Raw genomic sequence first — 21,812 nt, forward strand, 5'->3', positions numbered from 1 at the left:
TCACCTGAATTTAGCTGCAGGAATAGCTACTCATGAGTGATTTAAAAATACTTTTTGATGAATTTTAAAATAAATCCTAGGAATGAATCCCCCAAAACCCTGGATAAAACCCCTTCAAACTAAGTTTTTACGCCGTTTATTTAGCCTATACATAGGATGTAAGTGCCATTAAAAAAAAAGAAAAATAAATAAATCCTGGTGTTTGGTTAAAGTAGGGCGGTGTCCACTAGATGGCGCCGTCCGGCTGCTGTTCGGCCGCGGATGGAGACGCTGAGTGCAGCAGGTATGGTTACGGTTCCGCCTCTGCCTGTCGGTCCAACCAACTTGGACACAACATGCCGTTGTGTGGCGGCGGCTCGCACCCACCGCAGCAACTTTCTCTCTCTCTCTGGATCTAAATCATCACCGTCAGCAGCAGCGGCTCCTCTTCTGCACATGTTCGAGTCCCCTGAAGTCCTGAGACCTGAGATGTGGACTGGACTCACCTGAGAGACTTCAAACTTGGAGTTTTTCTTCTTATTTTTTTGGAGTGTGTTGTTGTGGAGTGTAGCTATAGGACTTGGACTTCCCTGGCGTCTTGTTAAAATGGGCTCGGTGTGGAGAGGCTGTGCGTCGCCGCCGCCGCCGCTGCTGCTGCTGCTGCTTCTGGCCCTTTGCTGCTGTGGTTCAAGCTCCAACAGCTGCGACGAAGTGCGCAAAGTTTTCCAACTCAGGCAAATCGGACCAGCTCAGTTATTGCCTCTAAGCCCCAGACCAGGTATGTTGGATGTATGAAGTTCACCATCCAGTCTCTCCTTCTCTCTCTGTGTGTTGGTGCTACACAAACTGTTATCTCACATTTTTTTAAAATTGATTTTATTTCTTTTATTTCAAAATTTTCCTACATGTGACACAGAGAAATATTCAGTAGAAGTTGTTGAACCTTCCTGTGGAGTTCATGAACTGCACCTTATTTGCTTCACTCTTTAACCTGCCATTTAGCTGCTCTCTGAAGTTGGGGGAACACACCTTTTTAAACCCATTTTAGAGGGTGTGTGTGCAGTTGTGATAATGATATAGACAGAACAACAATAATGAGCTTTGAACTGTTTGAACTGGGACTTTTTAAAATCAATATAATGTGAGTTTCCTAAGTTCCTGTCTTCTGTGTCATCTGGTTCTTCATATATGATGAAATATTTAGATATATTCTGCTTTTTCAGCCCATTTTTAAATCACTTTATTCCATTAAATACCACTTATTGTTTAGCTACTCCATCCCCAGCCCTGCTTGGGTTAATTATATTTATAAAGAACTCTGTTTTAATCCAGTGGACCCAGGAGGTTCAGGTGCTGAGGTTTCTTGTGGGTTGTGATGAAAAGGAGTCCAAACTTTTCTCCCCCCCTCCCTCTTCCTTTGCCTGTCCACAGCAGATAAGTGGCTCGCTGGGATAAACAGGAATTATCTTGTGTATAAAGTTGGTTGAACTGGAGCTTCATGTAACTTTCTGAACACACACTGCCCATAGTGTGTAATAATAACACCACATGACGGTTCTGCTGGGTGTGTGTGTGTGTGTGTGTGTAGGGGAGATTAGGGCTGTGGATATTTCATGTGGGCTGTAATTGAGTGGACAGCTTGTTGCTCCCTGCTCTTCTTGGAAAAAAGTAAATCTTAATGGTGTTGACTACCGTTCTGCCACAAACTGCTCCTCATAAACTCCATCATCACTCTCCTCCTCCGCCTCCTTCTCCTCCTGCTGCTGCGAAGAAAACACATTTAATTGACAGAAAAAAAAACCTCAAATGCCGTCTAAACCTCTAAATAACCCTCATAACACCATCACCACCACCAACTCTGCTGCCCGTCTAAATGAGCCTGTACCGGTTTAAACCTCTGCTGTTTCTCCTCACATCTGCACACTCGGACAAACTTTGAGCTCTGAGATACATTTCTGTGCAGTGCGGTGCGGTGTCGGCCCCTCCTGTGATGATAAGCCCCTGCTTCAGTAGCTCCTCACCCTGTAAAAACACTTGCTACTGCTCAAAAAGCTGCACCTTTCGCTGACCTTTAATCCCCCGGCGGCACAGCGGCAAAAAAAAAAAAGGTCTTCCAAGTCCAAATTCATCTTGACACTGTGAAGATGATGGGAATCGCTTCCTTGATGGATGCAGATTAATGTGCTGAGATACACAAGATAGTGTAATGGGAGATGGGAGAAGAGGTAGGAGCTGATCCTTGAGTGTGATTTGTTTTTTTTTAAGAAGTTATCTATAATTGAGTGCGGGCCTGTGAAAAATAACCTCCAGAAATTCCAGGAATCCAAGAGTGAGAGAAAGAGTGAGAGAAAGACAGAGAGAGAGAGAGAGCTGTTTCCATGTTTGACGCCGGCTGCCTGATAAGAAGAAGAAGCCAAACCGTCTTCAGTTTGGGTCAGAGGGAAGTCTATCGCCTCGGCCAAACAAAAGCTGTTGTCTGTGCTGCTGCTGTTGTTAGAAGTGGAAATAGTTCTGAGAAGCCTTTTTTTAAAAGAAAAAAAAAAGGTTAGAAAAGCAAAAAAAAAAAAGCCTGGGGTGCTTTCATGTTGTCTTATCTGGAAGAGTTTGAATTCCTCCACCACGTGTGCCATCGCCTGCTCACCTCCCTCCTCCTCCTCCTCATGCTTCAGCCTCGTAGTGCGTTGGGGCTGATATGGTCTCTCTGTCCAGGCATGTCGAAGGAGGAGGTTTTTTTTGGTGGCTTTTAAGATGTTTTGATCGCCCCGCATGTGTGCAGATTGCTTACATTTTGTTCATGGGGGGAAAAATCTGAGACATCACTTAGAGAGGTGATAACGCTTTGACTTCAGATCTTCCCTCAGCATCTAGATCTTTGAGTTTTCTTGTCCTTGCTAAAACAATTTTCCATTGTAAGAGCTTTTTTTTTTTTTACCTGGTGGGTTCGTCTACCACCGTGATGTCTTTGTGTTGGTCCAACACTTTGATTATACAGAGATTATCATGGTGTTATGTACCAGAGGATGTTGTCATGACTTTACATCTGTTTTAAGAGTTTTGTTTTGTCCAAAGTGAGTAAAAAGCTTAAAGGATAGTTTAAAATGTTGGCAAATTGGCCCATTGCCATAATCCCTATAGTCTTAGCAGTGGGTTTGTTAACTTTAATTGTCGGTGCAAGCTATTTTTAGAACGGCGGAGCAGAGCCGTGAGCTGCTCAGAGCTACGCTGCGGAGGCTCATGGGATTTCTTGGTTTCCCTCATCAAACTCATAATAAAAAAGAGGAGACCACACACTTAAGTGCAGCACAGCTTAAGTGTGCGGTCTCCTCTTTTCTATTTTCTGTTTACATTTATGTTTGAGGCCAGCACCTTTTTAAATTGGATGTGCGCGACTCTACTCTCGATCTACTTTTTTGCCTCATCAAACTCATCAAATACATCAAATACACAATCCAACAACTCCAAAACGCTCTGGTGGACAAGTTGTGACCCGCACATTCACCACGCTATGAAATAATAACAAAACTTTATGAGACAGAGTTGTTTTTCGAGGTAAATTCATGCAAAATCACTGATGCACTTTACCATCGGGGGCAGTTTTTCAGCAAGCAGTCTCTGCATTTACCTCGAAAACGACTCTGTCTCGTAACGAACCTACTGCTATGACTATAGGGATTATGGCAATGGGCCAATTTGCCAAAAAAAAGCTGTACCTTCACACCACAAACCAAGAAGGTCAGTTTCCACCTGTTGAACATCTACATGGTTGTGTTGTCATGTAACTCACAGCAGAAAGTAGTTTTATCCAGTTTATAGGGTTCAGCCTCTCAGTGCAGCTGTAACATGATGACTGTGGATCTGTTGCTGCTGAAGGAAGAAAAGCCGAAAAGCTCGACAGTTTGGACAGGTGCCAGTTAGATAATACTGTAAGAAGTTAAACACACTCACTTATTAATATCACTGGGTCATTTAAAGTGCTAAAATCCACCAGACTTACTTGTCTTTGAAATGCATGAGCCCCCAGTTTAGGCCTCTCGTGTATTAGCATTGAATTCGAGTAACAGTGGAAAACATTCGTTTCTCTTCAGAGAAACACACACATCAGCTCTGAAGGTATCTGCAAAACCCAAATAGACGTTTAATCCCGATAGAAATATTCTGTTTCCTGCACAATAATAATATCTTAAACCCACTGCTCTGATTTCACAAGTTTCATTGATTAGTCAGCTGATTTAAGGATCAACAAGTGAGTTCATCTTTAATGATTTACTGGAGTTTCATTCACCAAATGAGTAATTGAGAAACGAACAAGCAGATGATTTGATAATGAACATAACAGTTTGTTGCAACATGCCCCCAAAACAAAGATTGCAACAACAAATATCTGTACAAGAGGAACCAAACACGTGTTATCAGTAGTATTTGATTGCACTGATATTGATTTTTATTGTGTGCTCTGCTCATATCTTCTGACAACACGATGCAGAACAATTTCCTTTGTATGTAACAGGAGCGTGTGTCATTTATCACTAACTGGATTAGGAGCGACATTTCTGGGCATGTTCAGATAGAGCCGGGTTCGATCGATTCTCTTATATTCATTATTCAGAGGAACAAATATCAAATCTCTGTGACTCTTGAATGACTCAGTAGAAACACGAGTGGCACAAACTGCGGCTGTCAAATCCAATAGAGAAACGACCAAGGGTGGAGGTGGAAATTTTTTTACTGTATTTCAGACACCGAGCCATCCAAGCGTCTTAAAGGAGACGTATTATGCCCCTGTTCCACAAATTAAAATAGTTCCCAGGTGTCTTAAAGACATGTCTGTGACATGCGTTGGTCAAAATACCCCAATGCAAACATCACAGCTCCTTTCATCCGCTTAAAACAGTCCTGTTCAGAACGGCTGGTTTCAGCGCCTGTCCCTTTAAATGCAAATTAACCACTTCTTGCCCCACCCCTTCTACCGGTACTGTTACTCACAGGTAGGGGTGGTATTATGCAAATTCAAAAACTAATGACATCATTGTCAGACAACTGAGGGAACAACTCATAAAACCACATGGAGTTCATCCTCAGGAGCCTGAAAATGACAGATTTGTTTAGTCAATTCTCCCAATTTGGGGGTCGGAAGGCAAAACAAACACCTAAATATATGTTAAAGAGCCTTTTAAAAAGTGATATTTTCATAACATGTCCCCTTTAAGATCGTAACATTTGTTCTTTGTGACTCTTAGGTTCAGACCTTCAGGTGTGTATGTCCAGGAACTTGACCTGCTGCACCAAAAAGATGGAGGAGAAGTACCAGGTGGCGGCTCGGAGAGACATCCAGAACCTCCTCCAGATGTCCAGCACCAGCCTCAAGTTCCTCATCTCGCGCAACGTGGCCGCGTTTCAAGGTAAAGGAGAGTTAAAGTGTGTCGCTGACTCGCTGCTGCTGCTGCTGTGAGGGCGAAGCTTCATAAACATGTGCTGAGATAAGCACACGCACTCGTGTTTATGTGGATAATTGCATGTGTGTAAATGTTTGTTTGCACTTCCGAGTGTGTGCAGAGGAGTGGGGCTGCTGTGAAAACAGTGGATGAGTCAGTGTGTTTATATGTGTGTGTGTTTATGTGTGAGGCTCCACTTCACAGTGAACAGAGCAGGGTCTTTCCTCCTTCTACACTCTGATCATGAGATTAGAAAGGTTTTCTGTTCCTGTAGGAGGCTCAGGAGACCGTCTGAGGGTAAATATCTGCACAGGGACCTTTTTTTTTTTTTTTACTTTTACCAAATCTTTAACTTCCTGTCCGAGGAGATAAAAAGTCAAATGGCTGGAAAAACCCCCCAAAATCTTTTCCTGTCCGTCTCCATTGAGCAGCGACTGACAGCTGACTGGCAGGCAACAGCTTGCCTCCCGTCTCGGTGCCGAGGCGTGGGATGTTTCTCCCTCTGCAGCTGATAGTCGTCATGTGACGGCTGAAACGGGGTGGGCAGCAAATTCAGAGCTTATGACTTGCATGTACAGTCTCAGACGTATCATTAAACCAATTCACTTTAACGACGTCTCTCGGTTTAAAGATGTGCTGTTATCCTCCTCCTCCTCCTCCTCCTCCTCCTCAGCTCAAATGATTTATAGGAGCGTCTCGCGTGATCACAGTGTTTTAGTGGCGGTTTTGCAGGGGCAGTGCCCTCTTCTTTGTCATCAGATGTTTCATGTGTGTACTCAGGTTTGTTTTTGAAGTTTTGAAGTTCAGCTAAAATGCTCAGTATCTATGCCGGTGTTTATGAAGACTGGCACCTCTAAAGTACACCTCTAAAAACTTAAACCGAAGCTGAAAACATGGCTGACCTCATAAAAGTGGATGGAGTGCAGCGGTTTTTCAAAAATAAAGGGCCGGCGTTGACGTTTCTCATTACTATATATAACTTTTTATTTTTTTATTTTTTACCTTGTCCATGTTTATCACTTGTTACAGAGGACGTCTTTAGAAATAGGTCACAGATAATTCTGCTTAAAGGTCCAGTGTGTAATAATTTGCAAGGTTTATTGGAAAATCTGAATATAAATATATTTGTGTAAGTGTATAATCGCTATAAAATAAAATTTGTTTGGTTTTTGTATCCCGAACAGAAAATCAGAGCACGTTTTGTAAGTTTTGTGTTCATAAGTAAACAACGAAGAAGAAGGCGGAAGGAAAGAAGGAGGAGAAAGAAACAGCAGACATATCGTAAAATGGTTTAGATCTTCACCTCATCGTTCCTGAAATACTCCCAGTTATGGTAAACAAGTTTTTTTGTCCTCGAAGGCCACCGTCACTTTGCGAGCGATCTAGAATCTGAACGCTGGATATCACGTTGGTTTTCCCTCATTTTACGCACTGGACCTTTAAAAAAAAGGTGAATTAATTCTCTAAAACAGCAAAGAAGTAGTTTTTTTATAAAACTTTTCTGAAACAGGAATGAAAAGGTTGTGTTGGACTATTTTCAGATGCGGATTAACACGCTACTTTAGTGACATTACCCACTTTCTTTTTAACGAAGGGCCATGTCACCCAGTGCAACACTGTGGTCCACTGATGCGTTTTTAATGGTGTTTGGCAGCAGTGGAGCCTCATAAACGACTTGTTGGTTTCATCAAGTCATTGTCGGTTTGTTGATTATAGCTTGTATTTTTTTATTTTTTTATTTTTACAATAGGGAGAAATATTGAATATTCACCGCCAGGCCTCAGTCTTTAATAAGTGTTTAAATCTGAACTTTTCTGTCAACTGTCCAGGAACCAACGGAGGGTTTTGTTCGCTGCTGCTGCTGCAAAAATCCTCCGAAAACTCACATGGTTTCTTGTGTGGAATGGCAGCGAGTGTGTGCTCCTGCCAAACCAAACAGAGTTCCCTGTCAACATCGGCTCGCATCAGTCAACAAACACTGGAGGCTGTTCCAACATCCACGCTGCTGCATAATACAAGTGGTAACAGAAGTTCAGCAATTAAAGCTGCATATTGGAGTCACAGCAGCAGCAGCAGCAGCAGCGCTATAAACCCTCCCAATATTAGGTTAAACCATTATTGTTTTTCAGCCACTCTTGAGGTTTAGTTAATTGCCGAACTGGGGCTGAAGTTGCATAAACTTTATGCTTTAATTTTCTCGAGTTATTCAACAATTGATTTGTCAGAAAACTGTCGATACGCTGCTTGTTTCCCTGCATCTTCCCTCTTGTGAGTTGTTGGTTAAAAAGTGATTTATTTCCTAACTCTGTTCATCTCCACCTGCTTTTATATTGTTTTTTTTTTCTTCCTTTGAAGCAACTCTGCTGAAAGCTGATACTTCAGTTGGAGACTTTTTGACTCGCAGCCTAAAATATCTGTTTACACACTTAACACACAGACACAGAGCCACCCACGTGGCATTGTTCTGTTTGGCCGTAGAGGGTTTAGGAGTCTTTGTCACATGAATAAGGAAAAAAAGAAAGAAAAACCTCACTGTGGCACCATATGTATGGAAAGCACGGAGGGACAGAAATGTCTGGCAGCTTCTTAGATCTTAACTGACTGGGGTGGGGGGGGGGGAATTGTTGCACTGTTCATGTGAAGACATAAAAAGAAACACAAGTCGAGCATTTAATCAGCCGCTCCTCTATCCAGGGAGTGTTCAATTATGCCGAATTAACACGAGTGAATTGTTTGTTATTCATCTTGTGTGTGACCGTGGGTTTTGTTTCGAGTGTTTTCAGATTATAATAGACGTGGAAATCGGCCAAAAAAACAGATGATGTTGAAATTGAAATAACATTTAACACTGACTGGCTGCACTCAGCACTTCCTATCATTCCTGTGGTGTTGGTCTGACTCTGTCTACTTTACCATAAACATTGTGGAGGAGCAGAGGGACGATCTGGGGGCGGGGGCAAATGGGGGGGTTGTGGGTAAATGTCCCTATAGATGTAGTCTGTAAATGATTGGCAGGCTGCACTGTAATTTGAGAGACAATGGAGAACAAGCAGCATGAGTGTATAATGCATTACAACCACAGACAGGAAGAAGGACGAGTTAAGAGGGGGGCAGGCTAATGTGGTCATTTGTTTTGAGCAAAGCCTTCAATTAGGCGTCTTTATATGATGCAGCCGAAGGGAGAGAGGGGGAATGAAGAAATTAGAGGAATGTAGATGGATAACTGTAAAACACTCAGGAGACACCGAGAAATAAAAACGAGCCCATAAAACGCTGTTTAAGATGCTTTTTCCTGGGGGATTTAATGCTCGTGTTTTTTGGCGCTTGTAATGGGCTACAGACAGTTTTTTTTACAGTTAAAAAAAAAAAAGAAACCTTCAAGGGCATCCTTTATGTCGGAAAAAAAAAGAAAAAAAACGCTCGATACTTTCAGCATAATGAGTAACGCAAATAACCGAAAACAAGCGCTTTAGCTGTTAATTATGAGCAGAGCTTCAAAGCAGAGCTCGTCCCCGCAGTAATGGTTCATTACGTTTCTCTCTCTCTCTACTCTCGCTTCTGAAGAAATGTGCCACACTATTTCAATATCTTGTCCCTAAATGAACCTGACCACCGCCTTTCAAGTCGCTCCGCAGCCAGGAGAGATAGTCGGGGCAACAGGGGAGCAAGAAAATAGAAAGAATAAAGACTAAGCTGATGGCATACTGTCAAGCCGCCGGCCTTTGAGCTTTGCAGCACATCACTTCTCCCCCCCCCACCCCCACCTCGCCTCCTCCTCCTCCTCCTCCTCCTCTTCTTGCTCCTGCTCTGTCAGTAAGTCTCTCAGGACTTCATGTTTTCATTCACCGGTTGTGAGGTTCCTGCACGTCGTCCACACAATGCACAAATATGCACCCTGCTGAGCGCTGGCTTTAGGGGGAGGAGAGCTTTTTCTTTTTTTCAATTTTTTTTTTTCATCCTGTGCAAGTTTGTCTTAAATCCATGGCAACCAACCTGTGCAATCCCAGCGTCCCGTAGGGCAGGATTCAAATAAAACTCAAACACACAGTGAATCAGCTGAGAAGAGAAAGAGAGGGAGAGGGAGAGAGAGAAAGAGAGAGAGAAGTGCAGCTCAAATCCAGGTCTGACTGGTCTGAGATCAGCAGATCAGAGGAATGATTTCCTCTGGGATGAGCTGAAGGAGACTCCAGTTGTGTAAATAAATAATCGGCGTGTTGCTCCTTATGTGATGAGAGGAGCGAAGGGGGTTTTGTTACAACACGGTTCCTCCTGCTGCGGCGGCCGCTCGTGAATCAAACTGAACCTGAAACAAGATTGTGAGGAGGAATAAAACATGAACCGATCCAGAGTCGATGCGTTGTTGAAACACATAAAACACAAATATTTATTGAACACATCAACACAACAGAGTCTTGCATGGTGAGCGTGCATAGAGGTCATGCAGGTTGAGGTCATTACTCAGTGTTTTTGGTTCTTAAACTCCCTGTACCTGCTAATTCCAGCTCTCTCTCTGTGATTGGTCCTCGGCTCTTGGACGACTCTTCTGAGTTTTCTTTTGATTCTGACTCTTGAATCTCGCAGGAAACCTGGTTGAAGCTGGTTTATGGTGAAATTACATTCTTTTCACTTCCAGATTTCGGCCCCAACTAATTCATAAGTTAAGAAACACGTCTGTAACCAATGCTGTCAGTAATGGCCCTTTTCCATTACACAGTTACAGCTCTGCTTGACTTTGGTCATTTTCCATTTGCCACTGATTACTTCATAGTACCAAAGATACTCTACTATGATGAGATCGCTCATTACAAGCTGCGCCAATGATATGAAATGTTATACACTTCCTGTCTCCTAAGTGGGCGTGGTCGCCCGTGCTCGCACCTCATGTTGTGAACATGTGTGTTGATGGATAAAAGTTGTTGGTGGAAAATTAGCTAGTTTCTTCTGCTAACGGTGCGTTCCCACCGGACCTTTTATTTTTGTTGCTGTCGCTCGTAACGCTCCTTTGTCACTTGTCAGTTTGGCACAGACTTGCCTTTTTGCTTTGATGGCGTCATGCCCACTGCCATGTCTCTATACACGGCACCACCAGGATTATGGCAGCCAATCAGCGTTAAAAGGCAAGCGACTGGTGACCAGCGAGATGACGTCGACTTGGGATTTCTCATCTCGAGCGACGAACGCTCTGTCGCTCCGATCCCCAGCGATTCAACTGATATTCGCTCAGTCGCCCGTTTGCATTGACTTAATATGTAAACTCGTCGCCAGCGACAAAAATAAAATGTCCGGTGTGAACGCACCTTAACGTAAGATATCTGCAGAGCTAACAGTCATATTTAGCATTCTGAAAATTAGTTAGCACGTTTGCGAATGTTAGTTGATGTTACCTAGGAGATCTGTGCCAGATCTAGCGAGAGTGTGTTGTTGAGACAGAAACAGGTCTTCTTGATTGTCTGCCTGAAATTTGCCATTTTCGTATCAAAAGATATGATTTCGGTGGCTTGTAAAAAAAAAAAAAAGAAGTCCAGTATTTACTTAAATGACTATCGGGCCAAACAATCGACCATAATCTGTGCTCACGTTCACTTCTCCCTTTGGAGGCAACAGACTCGAGACCGGCTGCTGCTGCTGCTGCTGCTGCTGCTGCTGCTGCTGCTGCTGCTGCTGGTCTCCTAAAGGTTGTGAAACCCACATGACACAGATGCAGGAAACCAGGTAACAGGTACTCCTATAGTGGAAAAAAAAGAAAGAAAATTGAGTCGAGTAGTGCTGTTGGGAAAGGGCCATATGTTTCCAACATTAGGTTGGGTTAGGACATTAGGTCTTGGGAGAGCTTTTTGCTTTTACGCATCATGAGATGCCTCTTGTGTGACATCTTGATGATGAGACCTTTTTTATAGGCATCAATTAGGACTAAAGTGATGTCAATGAGCACTGAGAGAGGACATGATAATAAGTGACAGATTCCAGCTGTTTTCTTGTCTTTCCATTCCTGTCTACACCTCCTTTTCTTCACATAACTTAATTTATGGACATACAAGTTGTGCTTTCTTTGGTTGTGTGGATTACTTGGGTCTTGGGTTGTTACAGACATCTGGTGAAAATTTCATGTCAATAGCTCGTTTAGAAATATATTAACTGAGAAAAATGTTGACAAGTTCAATACTTCTTTTCCCCAGCTGCATAATGATAATTTATCATAAAAGTATGAAGTATAAAATGGTAGTTTTGAACAGTTTTGGCTCGCGAGAAACGGGCTGAGTCAGTGAGAAGTCTTGTTCAAGCGTTACATGACCACTAGATGAGCAAACTCAGACCGATGGTTATAAATCCGATGCTGCTGTTGCATCAACGTCTGTGGCGTGTAGCTGTCGTGACCATTAACAATCTGGGGCTTGTGGTCGACTTTCCAGTCAATGTGTCATTTTGGTTTCTATCCCAGGGAGAAGAAAAAGACTTTTAGTCGACATGAGACACAGGAATCTGGTCGACACAGTCACCGTCTCGGCCTTCTTCTTTCTTTTTCGTTTTTTTTTTTTCTGTTTGCATTTCTTCTAACGGTGAGCTTCTGCTTTGTCCGGAGCTCAAGTGCTGCTGCTGATCAAACAGCGGCTGTCGGACCGAGTGCCGAGCTACCGCTGGAGTGGAAAGCTAGCCCGCCGTGCTATTTGTACCCGCAAATGCTAATTGCGTCTCTGTTTACCAGCTTTTAAGGGATCCACTACACAACTTCTACTCTTTTGACTTGAAAAGAGAACTAGTTGAATGGCAGCGGCCCCACAGCGGGACTGAGAGGAGACCACAGTCGGCTGTCAAATTAGTACAACAACACACTCTGAGCCGCGGATGTCGAAGCCAAAGGGGGGTGGTGGACGGTGCTGATTAGACAGATGATGGTTTAAAGTGTGTGTGTGTGTGTGTGTGTGTGTGTGTCTGTTGAACAGTCTCTATTTCAGTGCATAAATCTTGGTTAAGTCCAGTAAAGGCAGCAGTAAGTTGGCTAACGCCCATACCATACGGCCACAACATCCTGGGTTTGAATCCTATAAAAGAATATTTTTAATTTGATTGTAAAACAGAGCAGAGGACAGACATGACAAATGTACATCGTGGAGCGAGTGAAACTGTAACCTTCAACTTTGACTTGTAGATATGCAGCACATCAAGACACTGTGACAAATTTGACCTTGAAGAAGAAATGAGACTTAGTTTTTTGTGAAAGGCTGGAATGCGTAGCGGTGATATCAAACCCCATTGGTCACAAGCTAAAATCTGAGTGGATGAGGGATGAAAGGTTGGATTTCTGCAGGTTACTGTGCAGTGTTTACTTTTCATAAAGTTAGAAAAACACCCTGTTATCAGCTCTGTGTCAGTGCATTTCTCATCTAATCCAGCTTTATCTTAAAGGTCCTGTATGTTTTGATACGTTTTTCTGCCCCTGGACACGGAGCCTTGGCAGCAGGAGGTGGAGATAATGGTCTCCTGGCAAGAGCCACAGTTAGTTACTGCTGCTGCACTTACAAAACACGACATTTATAATTCAATGTCCTTTTTTATGAGAAAAGGAACAAGGTTTTATGCATTGAAGAAAAAGTTACTGCCTCAGTTTTACACAAATTTAAAATCACCACATTCAGTAATAAATGGATATATTAAAGGGATAGTTCAACATTTTGTCAAATTGGCCCATTGTCATAATCCCTATAGTCATAGCAGTAGGTTTGTTACCTTTAATTGTCGGTGCAAGCTTTTTTTAGAACGGCGGAGCAGAGCCGTGAGCTGCTCAGAGCTACGCTACGGAGGCTCATGGGATTTCTTGGTTTCCCTCATCAAACTCATCAAATACACAATCCAACAACTCCAAAACGCTCTGGTGGACAAGTTGTGACCTACCTCTAAAACAACTCTGTCTCATAACGTTCTGTTATTATCTCATAGCGTGGTGAATGTGCAGGTCACAACTTGTCCATCAGAGCGTTTTGGAGTTGTTGGATTGTGTATTTGATGAATTGATGAGAGAAACCAAGAAATCCCATTAGCCTCCGTAGCGTAGCTCTGAGCAGCTCGCGGCTCTGCTCCGCCGTTCTAAAAATAGCTTGCACCGACAATTATAGGTAACAAACCTACTGCTATGACCATAGGGATTATGGCAATTTGTCAAAATGTTGAACTACCCCTTTAATATGTTTAAATCTGAATGAATCTAAGCTGAGTGTTTTGTTATTGGTCAATGTTATTAACAAACTGAGTTCCTGATGTAAATTATTTTTGCTCTTCCTCTCCATATGCATGTTGTGTGTGGCTGAAAACTGCAACGAGTCTGCAAGGATCCTCTAGAGGAAAAGCTGGATCACCAATTGGACAAATGCCTCGGGGCCTCGGGGCCTCGGGCCCTCGGGGGCTTCATTAATTTCAAATTTGTTTGGGCCTCGAGGCAGGTCCTGCAAGATCACCTATCTGTCTACCTGAGAAAGACCTGTGTCAAGATTATAATTACACACCGTGTGTGCAGCTACACACAGTTCATTTTGAGGGAACTAATCCAGCTCTTGTAATCTGGACACTTCTGATCAGTGGAAAACCTGAAAACGGTGAAAATACTAGTTAAAGCTGCAGTTCACAATAGTTTTCTTTGTACGTATTTTATCTGTCTGCAGTGTTAAGTGGCTGAAATCAGTAGGAAAATACACTGAATCAGTTTTTTGTGCTTCTTGGAGCTGTAATCTTTGTCAAACCGTCAGATTTATAATGACATCATCGTCAGACTGAGTGTAAAACATTTGTTTCCACTTCAGCTTTTAAACGACACACTTTGTCTTTGTGTAGCTAACGTGTGAGGTGACGTAAAAAAGATAACACACTAATTTCCACTGCTGGCGACTTCCCTCAGCCGAACTCTGGACCAACACATTTCTTCTTCTTTTCTCCTCTACTTTAATATTTCCGTGTGATCACCAGGCTGCTCTTCACGGGACGTTGTGCAAAGAGAGAAAAAAAAAGAGCGAGTTGCTCTAAAAGCAGAACTGGAGCAGCCACCACACTTACCTAACTGCTCCTTTGCAATCCACATTTCTCCAAGAATTTCAAGTTCACAAACAGTAATTTTTTCTTCCCAAGGACAGATATTGTGCTGTGACCAGCCGCTGAACAACACTGCATCACTGTCTACAGTAACACAGTGTTCCAGTAAAAGTTTCTATGTTGGTCACAAATTGGCCGCTTGCCTCAGTCAGGGAAAAATATGCTGCTGTTTTTAGGACTCAACATTTTAGGATCTTTTGTCTTGAAAATGAGCATTCCTCAAGTTACACTCCCAGTCCCATCAAGACACACCAGGCTGCCTCACATGGTTTTATGGATTGTTTAAGACATTTTCAGGGTCAATGAGGTTGATGTGATAAAAGACGGTTGGTTTTAGATTTTGTATGAGACTGAGCAGGAGAACAAACAGTTTGTTGAATAGCTGTTATCTCTGAAGGTTATTCACAAAATATTATTGTAGTGGTTGCATATATGTGGTTTTTTAAGAGTTGGCAGCAGACTGGGTTTGTCCAACCTGATACATGGATTGCTGTGACTTGTAGTGCAGACTGTAGCGCCACCAACAGGTCACAGATCCTGCAAATATCTCTAGATGCATCAGCACAAACTTTTGCACGAACGACTCTGTTGATCTGTGACTTCATCTTTTTGTTTTTCAGTGAACCGTCTCTGCTGTGTTTGGATGTGTCGTGTTATGACATTTGCAGCTTGGTCCCTTAACTTTTCATCTGTCACTATCATGTCAGTGTAGTTTTTAAACATGTGTATCATACTTTGGTTTTAAGACCAAAAAGCTGCAAAAGGAACAACATTCCTGTAAACTGCAGCTGCTATTAATGAGCAAATGTAGCATGGTAACATTAAAGGAGAATTCCTTCCCATCCAAATATGATTTTGTATGGGGGAAAAAAGCAGTTACATTCATATTTACGCTTTTTTCCCCATCCAAAATCAAATTTTTCCTCCTAAATCCATGTTTTCCTCGCATTTTTGTCTTTGTATATGGAAACAGTCCTGAACTCGACAGTCGACTATCAAGGTCTACCCAGGAAGCTAGAGTAAACAGAGCTACGTGATAAAAACACACAGTTAACACTGCTTTCTCATATTAACAGAGTTATGCAGACCCAGTGTTGTGTGGTAAGGAACTGGTGGATGTTGCAAAGCATCTGTAGTGATATTTTGAGCATCATATAGAGGCCAAAGTCACGGTTAGAAGAACTGCCCCCATTACTTCGCTGTTTAACTGCAGTGTAGTGTAGCTAGCAGGAGGAGAGCTAGGTCCGGGCTGCACAGATTTTTCTCAGATTTTTTCCTATGGTCGCACTTGGGGACCTAGAGCTGTAGAGCGTTACTTAGAAAATGACTGGAATTCTCCTTTAAAGGGGGACCATAATAAACGTTACACCTCCTGATCCTGTTGGTTCCTCTCTGAGCAGGCTTCGAGCTCGGCTGTAGACAAACCAGTCGACTCTTAGATGTTTTTGTCAGGCAGCAAAAAGCCGAGTGTGTGAATGAAAAGACGTAAATCATCGGCCTCTTTGCCGACTTTGTGATATGAATGTGTGATGAACATTTGCATAAAGTGAATATAACTGAGCTGTGGTTGGATTTGTTTGAAGATTTCATAGGTTGATTCTTCTTCCTGTCCTCTCCAACCTGCTCTCTATTCCTTTGTGTGCGACCTTTCTTTAAGCTGAGTCTTTGTCCACCAGGTCCACAGCCATCCCCTCTTTGTTGTCACTCTTACAAGAGGAGTGTGTGTGTGTGTGTGTTGTGTGTGTGTGTGTGTGTGTATTCCAGCCAACGCAGGGGCCTCTCCTCTCCTCGAGATTCCCACAGAATTTGGGGTTTGGCTTTGTGATTCAAGGCCGGACAGTTGATCCAGGGGAGGACAGAGAGTGGAAAAAGAATGCGCGGAAGAAGAATGAGCGACTGATGGAGAGAGAAAGTTGGGAGGATGCCAGATTCTATTGAGAGTCTTTGCACAGCGTTTGAAGTCAGAGGATCAGGATTTGGAGGGAAGCGGGATTATTCAGAGTCAATACCCTTCAACAAATCCAGGCGTTCGCTCTGCTGCAGAGAAACAACGTAGTCGGGACTTGTTTTCCCCCCCTGTTTCCTGTCGCTGCTGCTCCTGTGCTAGTTAGCGTAGCAAGTTTTTCTAATCTTGTTATTGTTCCCAGTGCTTACAGGAATAGTTTGACATTTTTGGGCCAATTTACTCATTTGTTTTTTTGGCAAGAGAGTCGGATGAGAAGTTGGATACAGCTTCCATCAGTCGCAGCTAGTTAGCTTATCTTAGCACAGAGACAGGAAACAGATGGATGCTGTTATCTGTCTGCTCTGTTCCAAGGTAACACACTCTGCTTACCTGCGTCTCCACAGCTCGTTGATTCATTAATTAATTAAGAGACTTCATTTCTTAATTTATTTTTTCTAAATCCATATGAAATGAATCCCATTTGTTCATGATTGACTTTGTCTTTTCTATGGACTCAACAACTGAGATGTAAAGCATTAATGGGAAAGTTCAACCTTTTGGCAAATTGGCCCATTGCCATATTCCCTATAGTCATAGCAGTAGGTTCGTTACCTTTAATTGTTGGTGCAAGCTATTTTCAGAACGGCGGAGCAGAGCCGTGAGCTGCTCAGAGCTACACTACGGAGGCTCATGGGATTTCTTGGTTTCCCTCATGAAACTCATCTCCAAAAGTTGTGACCTACACATTCACCACGCTATGAAATAATAACGCAATATAGCAAGACAGAGTTGTTTTAGAGGTAAATTCAGAGACTGCTTGATGAAAAACTGCTCCTGAAGGCAACGCGCATCAGCGGTTTTGCATGAATTTACCTCTAAAACAACTCTGTCTTGTAACGTTCTGTTATTATCTCATAGCGTGGTGAATGTGCAGGTCACAACTTGACCACCAGAGCGTTGTGGAGTTGTTGGATTGTGTATTTGATGAGTTTGATGAGGGAAACCAAGAAATCCCATGAGCCTCCGTAGCGTAGCTCTGAGCAGCTCGCGGCTCTGCTCCGCCGTTCTAAAAATAGCTTGCACCGACAATAAAAGGTAACAAACCTACTCCTAAGACTAAATGTTGAACTATTGAACTATCCCTTTAATTTAGTGTGAAGAAGTGGTGCCAAAATCCATCCATCCATTTTTGCTCCTGGAAAGGAGTGGAATTGATCTTCTATCGTACTCTCACCATCTAAGAAGTAAAACATCCCCTATGTTAATTATTATCGGCAAATCAGATAATTTCATTCAATGACATACAATTAATTACATTTGCTGATTATCGCCATTATGAGTTATTAAAAAACCGTCATTGTGCATCCCTCGAGTCAGTATCTTCACATCTTCACAACGTTCCTCTGTTGCATATCACATACCTTCTTCTCTTTCAAATATTCATCTCAGTTTTGATGCTTTGAAAAGTAGAAACTCACAGTGATGTATGCAAACTGCAGTTTTTCTGTTGTTTCTGTTTCCTATAAATAACTTTTTTAATGCCCGACATCCTCATTCCTGGAGGAGACCCCTGAGTGTTGTTACACTGATACAAGATACTGAATGTGTGTGTGTGTGTGTTTCTGGCTGCACAGGAGACCCAGTTCAGTTGACACACTTCTTCAAATCCTGGACGACTGCTGTGTGTCCCAGTTGTGCACATCAACAGACACACACACACACACACACACACACACACACACACACACACACACACACACACACACACACACACACACACACACACACACACACACACACACACACACACACACACACACACACACACACACACACACACACACACGCATGAAGCCCGACTTTCTCTATCTTACATTTTGTCTCTGTCTCTTTCAAACACACGCACACACTGCACTGTAGCCACTCACCACTGCATAGAGATGAAACCTAAAAATACACACACTTGTCAGCACTTTACATTGTTTGTCTCCTCTGTGTGTGTGTGCCCGTTTGAAATGGAGATTCGAGGCCCCTGGCTGTTGTCTTAGGGCCATTTTCATTTTCATTAGATGACAAATCTCGCTGTTAAACAGGAACTGGATCTTTTACAACAGATTCACACTGTGTTTTTCCCCCCTCTCGCCTCGTAGATTCACGCTGGCTCGACCTGGCTGATGTTATAGTGTGATGTTTGTGCAGGAGAGCTGACTGTGCAGCTCCCCCCTAAAAAATGCACAAACACACTAAAGTCTGAGCTCACACACTCACAGCTCAACTCACAGCTCGCTGCACAAACCATGTAGCTTTGATTTGGTGGTATGTTAAGTGACTGGTGTGACCCCGTAATAGCCGCCTTTTTTCTTTTTTCTCAATTTAAACCAGTCATTCTTCAAATAATTCAGCTCCAGTCCAGCTCTGGGGCTGAACCAGACACAGATTAGAGCCGTTCTCTGGCGCATCAGGACGTTTGGTTGAGAGAGAAAAAAAAAAGCGACTTTCTGTAACTGAATCCTCTAAGATTTCAGCCCAAACTCGACTCTTTGCATTTTTTTTCTCCTTCTGCTGTGAAAACATCCCTGTCAGTTTTTTTTCTCTTCTTTTTCCCCCTCCAGCTCTCTTGAACTCTTGGCATGTTTCTTAGGATTGTGCTTCTCCGTTTCACCGCAGTTGTTTTGAGGAAAAGAGAAATCACTTTTTCTGTCAGTTTGACGGAAGGAAGTATTTCCTAAGTAAGGAAGGAGTCTCCGGGGATTAGGCCGCAGTCGTCTGGGCGATGAAATCCTAAACACAAGCAGCAACACACAGCAGCACTACTGTCTGCTCCCACTGCCACTGCCCCCTCCCCTCCTCATCCTGTCCTTCTCCCCTACATGGCAGATATAATGGTATAATTGTCCTGCTTATCACTGGTATCCTGGCATGAGTGACAAATGAATGTTGGTTTTTACAACGAGGAGCCCAGTGTCTGTTCAATACTGATGGTAATTTGAGTTTTTGTTCTTCTCACATTCGTGATTAGTTGAAAGTTTTTACAACTAACTGTAATTTAAGACACTCCTAGATAATAAAGCTGCACTAAAGAGTTAATTGATTTTATTTGGTTTGTTTGGTTTATGAAATTAGTTCATTGGGAAACAAATGTGACATATTAGTGCTAAAACATCCAAATTATAAAATGAATTCATGGTCTTTTTTGCCATTTGGTAGAAAATGAATCTCCAGCTTTTTTTCTTCTTCTTATATAACAGTTGTTTTTATCATTTATCAAGTTCATTAGAGTCTGAAATACGATCCGGTTCCAGCTTCTTTTTTCCCCCCTCGGTTTAATATTATAGCTGAGTCAATATGTTGCTAAGTAACTTTAAATAATTTGAAGGCCTGACCTTCCCTCCCAAATAAAACAAAACAATAATTCATTTTACACAGTGGTTCACTGATTAATTGGAGAAAAAAAAAATCAAGGAATAGTTCACCAAAAAATGAAATTCAGTCATTAGTGACTCACCCTCATGCTGATGAATACTGCGGAGTAGTTTTTTATTCCTCAAAGTGCATCTGGAGACCCGGGAGGGGGGTACGTAGTCCAATGAAATCCTTACATGAGAGTCAATAGCGCCCGACACAAAAAGTCCATAAAACTACACAAAAACCATGTAATATTCCTCCATACTGCTCGTCCACTGCAAACCAAGGGATATAGTCCAGAGTTTACTCGAAACAACGTCATTTAGGACATTTTTACAGCCTAAACAGTCCTGTATTGAATTTGCCTGGGGCTGTAAAAATGTCTTAAATGACGTCGTTTCCAGTAAACTCTGGACTATATCCCTTCAGGACACTTGGATTGCAGTGGACGTGCAGTGTGGAGGAAGACTAAATGGTTTTTGTGTAGTTTTATGGACGTTTTTGTGTCGGGCGCTATTGACTCTCATATAAAGTCTTGGGTGGATTATGAACCGGCCTCCCGGGTCTCCATAAATATATAAAATATATTTAATAAAAAACTATTATTCTAGTATTCATCAGCATGAGGGTGAGTCAATAATGAGGGTGAGTCAATAATGACTGAATTTCATTTTTTTGATGAACTATTTCTTTAATACGTGTTGAAAATAACTGGTAGTTGCAGCCATAAAATCTAATGAAACATCCTGACGTAACTTTCCCAGTGACTGCTGGGAAAACTCCAGTCACTGAAGTTACAGCTGCGACACAGGAGTTTCAGTTGTTCTGGGTTTTACATAGAAATAATGTCACTGGTCTCAGATCTGTTCGTTTCCCTCGATGTGTCAATCCGTCTCTTCAGTTTAAAGTTTATATGTAAAGAGGAGTAACAGTCAGAGAAGTGGTGAATCTAGATAACACCAGAGAGGCTCTTAGTTTTTCTTCACCAGCTCTTGTTCTTTGTAGCGAAGATAAGACCCGAGTCTCGTGGTCTGATAACGATCGATCTTAGAAGTTATGAGGGTTTTTCTACGATCGCTCTTAAATTTCTACACGTGTTTCTAACAGCAGCACTTGGGAGTGAGTATAAGTGTATATATTATGCACATCCCTTTAAGAGCTTCTCAACGTCTCCAGTCTGTGGAGCCGAGGATGATGATGGTGACCACTTTTTTTCCCCCCTTTATTTAACCGTCTGTGAGCTGCACTGTAAAAATGTTTTATCCCATCACAAAGTGCAAATGTCATAAACACCACAGAGAAAACAAAGCTGCGTGTGTGAACAGCTCACAGCTCACAGCTCGCCTCCCTTTTTATATTTCATGGCACTGAATGGAAATTTAATAAAGTTAACCTTGATTGATTTAGCCGCCACTCGGGGCACATAATGTTCTGCCCTTAAATTCGCATTAAAACTAAAATTGGTGGTAGACAGAAACAATAAATCAGCCAGTGAGTGAATTTGACTCCGTCCCAGGTCAACCTCACGTAAACCATCAGCCTGATGATGCTGTTGTGTAACTGTTTGATGATGCAGTCGCTACCAGAGGCCCAGTTGGACCAGCGGGCCACTGGGAACCGTCCCAGTGTTCATCAATTTCTCATTTAAGCATTATTTGGGTAAAAGACCTGTTTTGTATTTAAATGTGTGGTAAACAGCATTTACACAAACTGTGGGTCAGAAGAAAAGAGAAGATTTGAAAAGCGAAAATTAAACCATGATGATTGAAACTGTTGATTATGTGGTTTTCTAATCCAAGCACTATTTCTCATTTAAACATAATTTAGAACATTTGTTAGAAGAAGCCTGCAGACTCGCAAGTGAACAAAAACAACAACAAGGTCAGAAAACTGTGCAGTTTTTCTTTCCTCCTTCTGGTTCTGGAGCTTCTTTTGTCAGGGTTTTAGGGGAACTGGACCCAAAAGCAGACAGC

General features: G+C 42.4%; 1 protein-coding gene across 1 annotated transcript in view; it reads left to right on the plus strand.

Annotated features, from left to right (window-relative positions):
* Nucleotides 1-303: 303 nt before the first annotated feature.
* The window catches only part of gpc5a (glypican 5a), a 146,489-nt gene continuing 124,980 nt past the window's right edge, over nucleotides 304-21,812 (plus strand). Inside the window, exons 1-2 of the mRNA XM_084001279.1 lie at nucleotides 304-757; nucleotides 5,217-5,378. Coding sequence (XP_083857405.1) covers nucleotides 586-757; nucleotides 5,217-5,378 — 334 coding nt within the window. The 5' untranslated portion in view covers nucleotides 304-585. The remainder of the gene's footprint in view (nucleotides 758-5,216; nucleotides 5,379-21,812) is intronic.

This window comes from Trachurus trachurus (assembly GCF_905171665.1).
Source record: "Trachurus trachurus genome assembly, chromosome: 3".
NCBI classification, from domain to species: domain Eukaryota; kingdom Metazoa; phylum Chordata; class Actinopteri; order Carangiformes; family Carangidae; genus Trachurus; species Trachurus trachurus.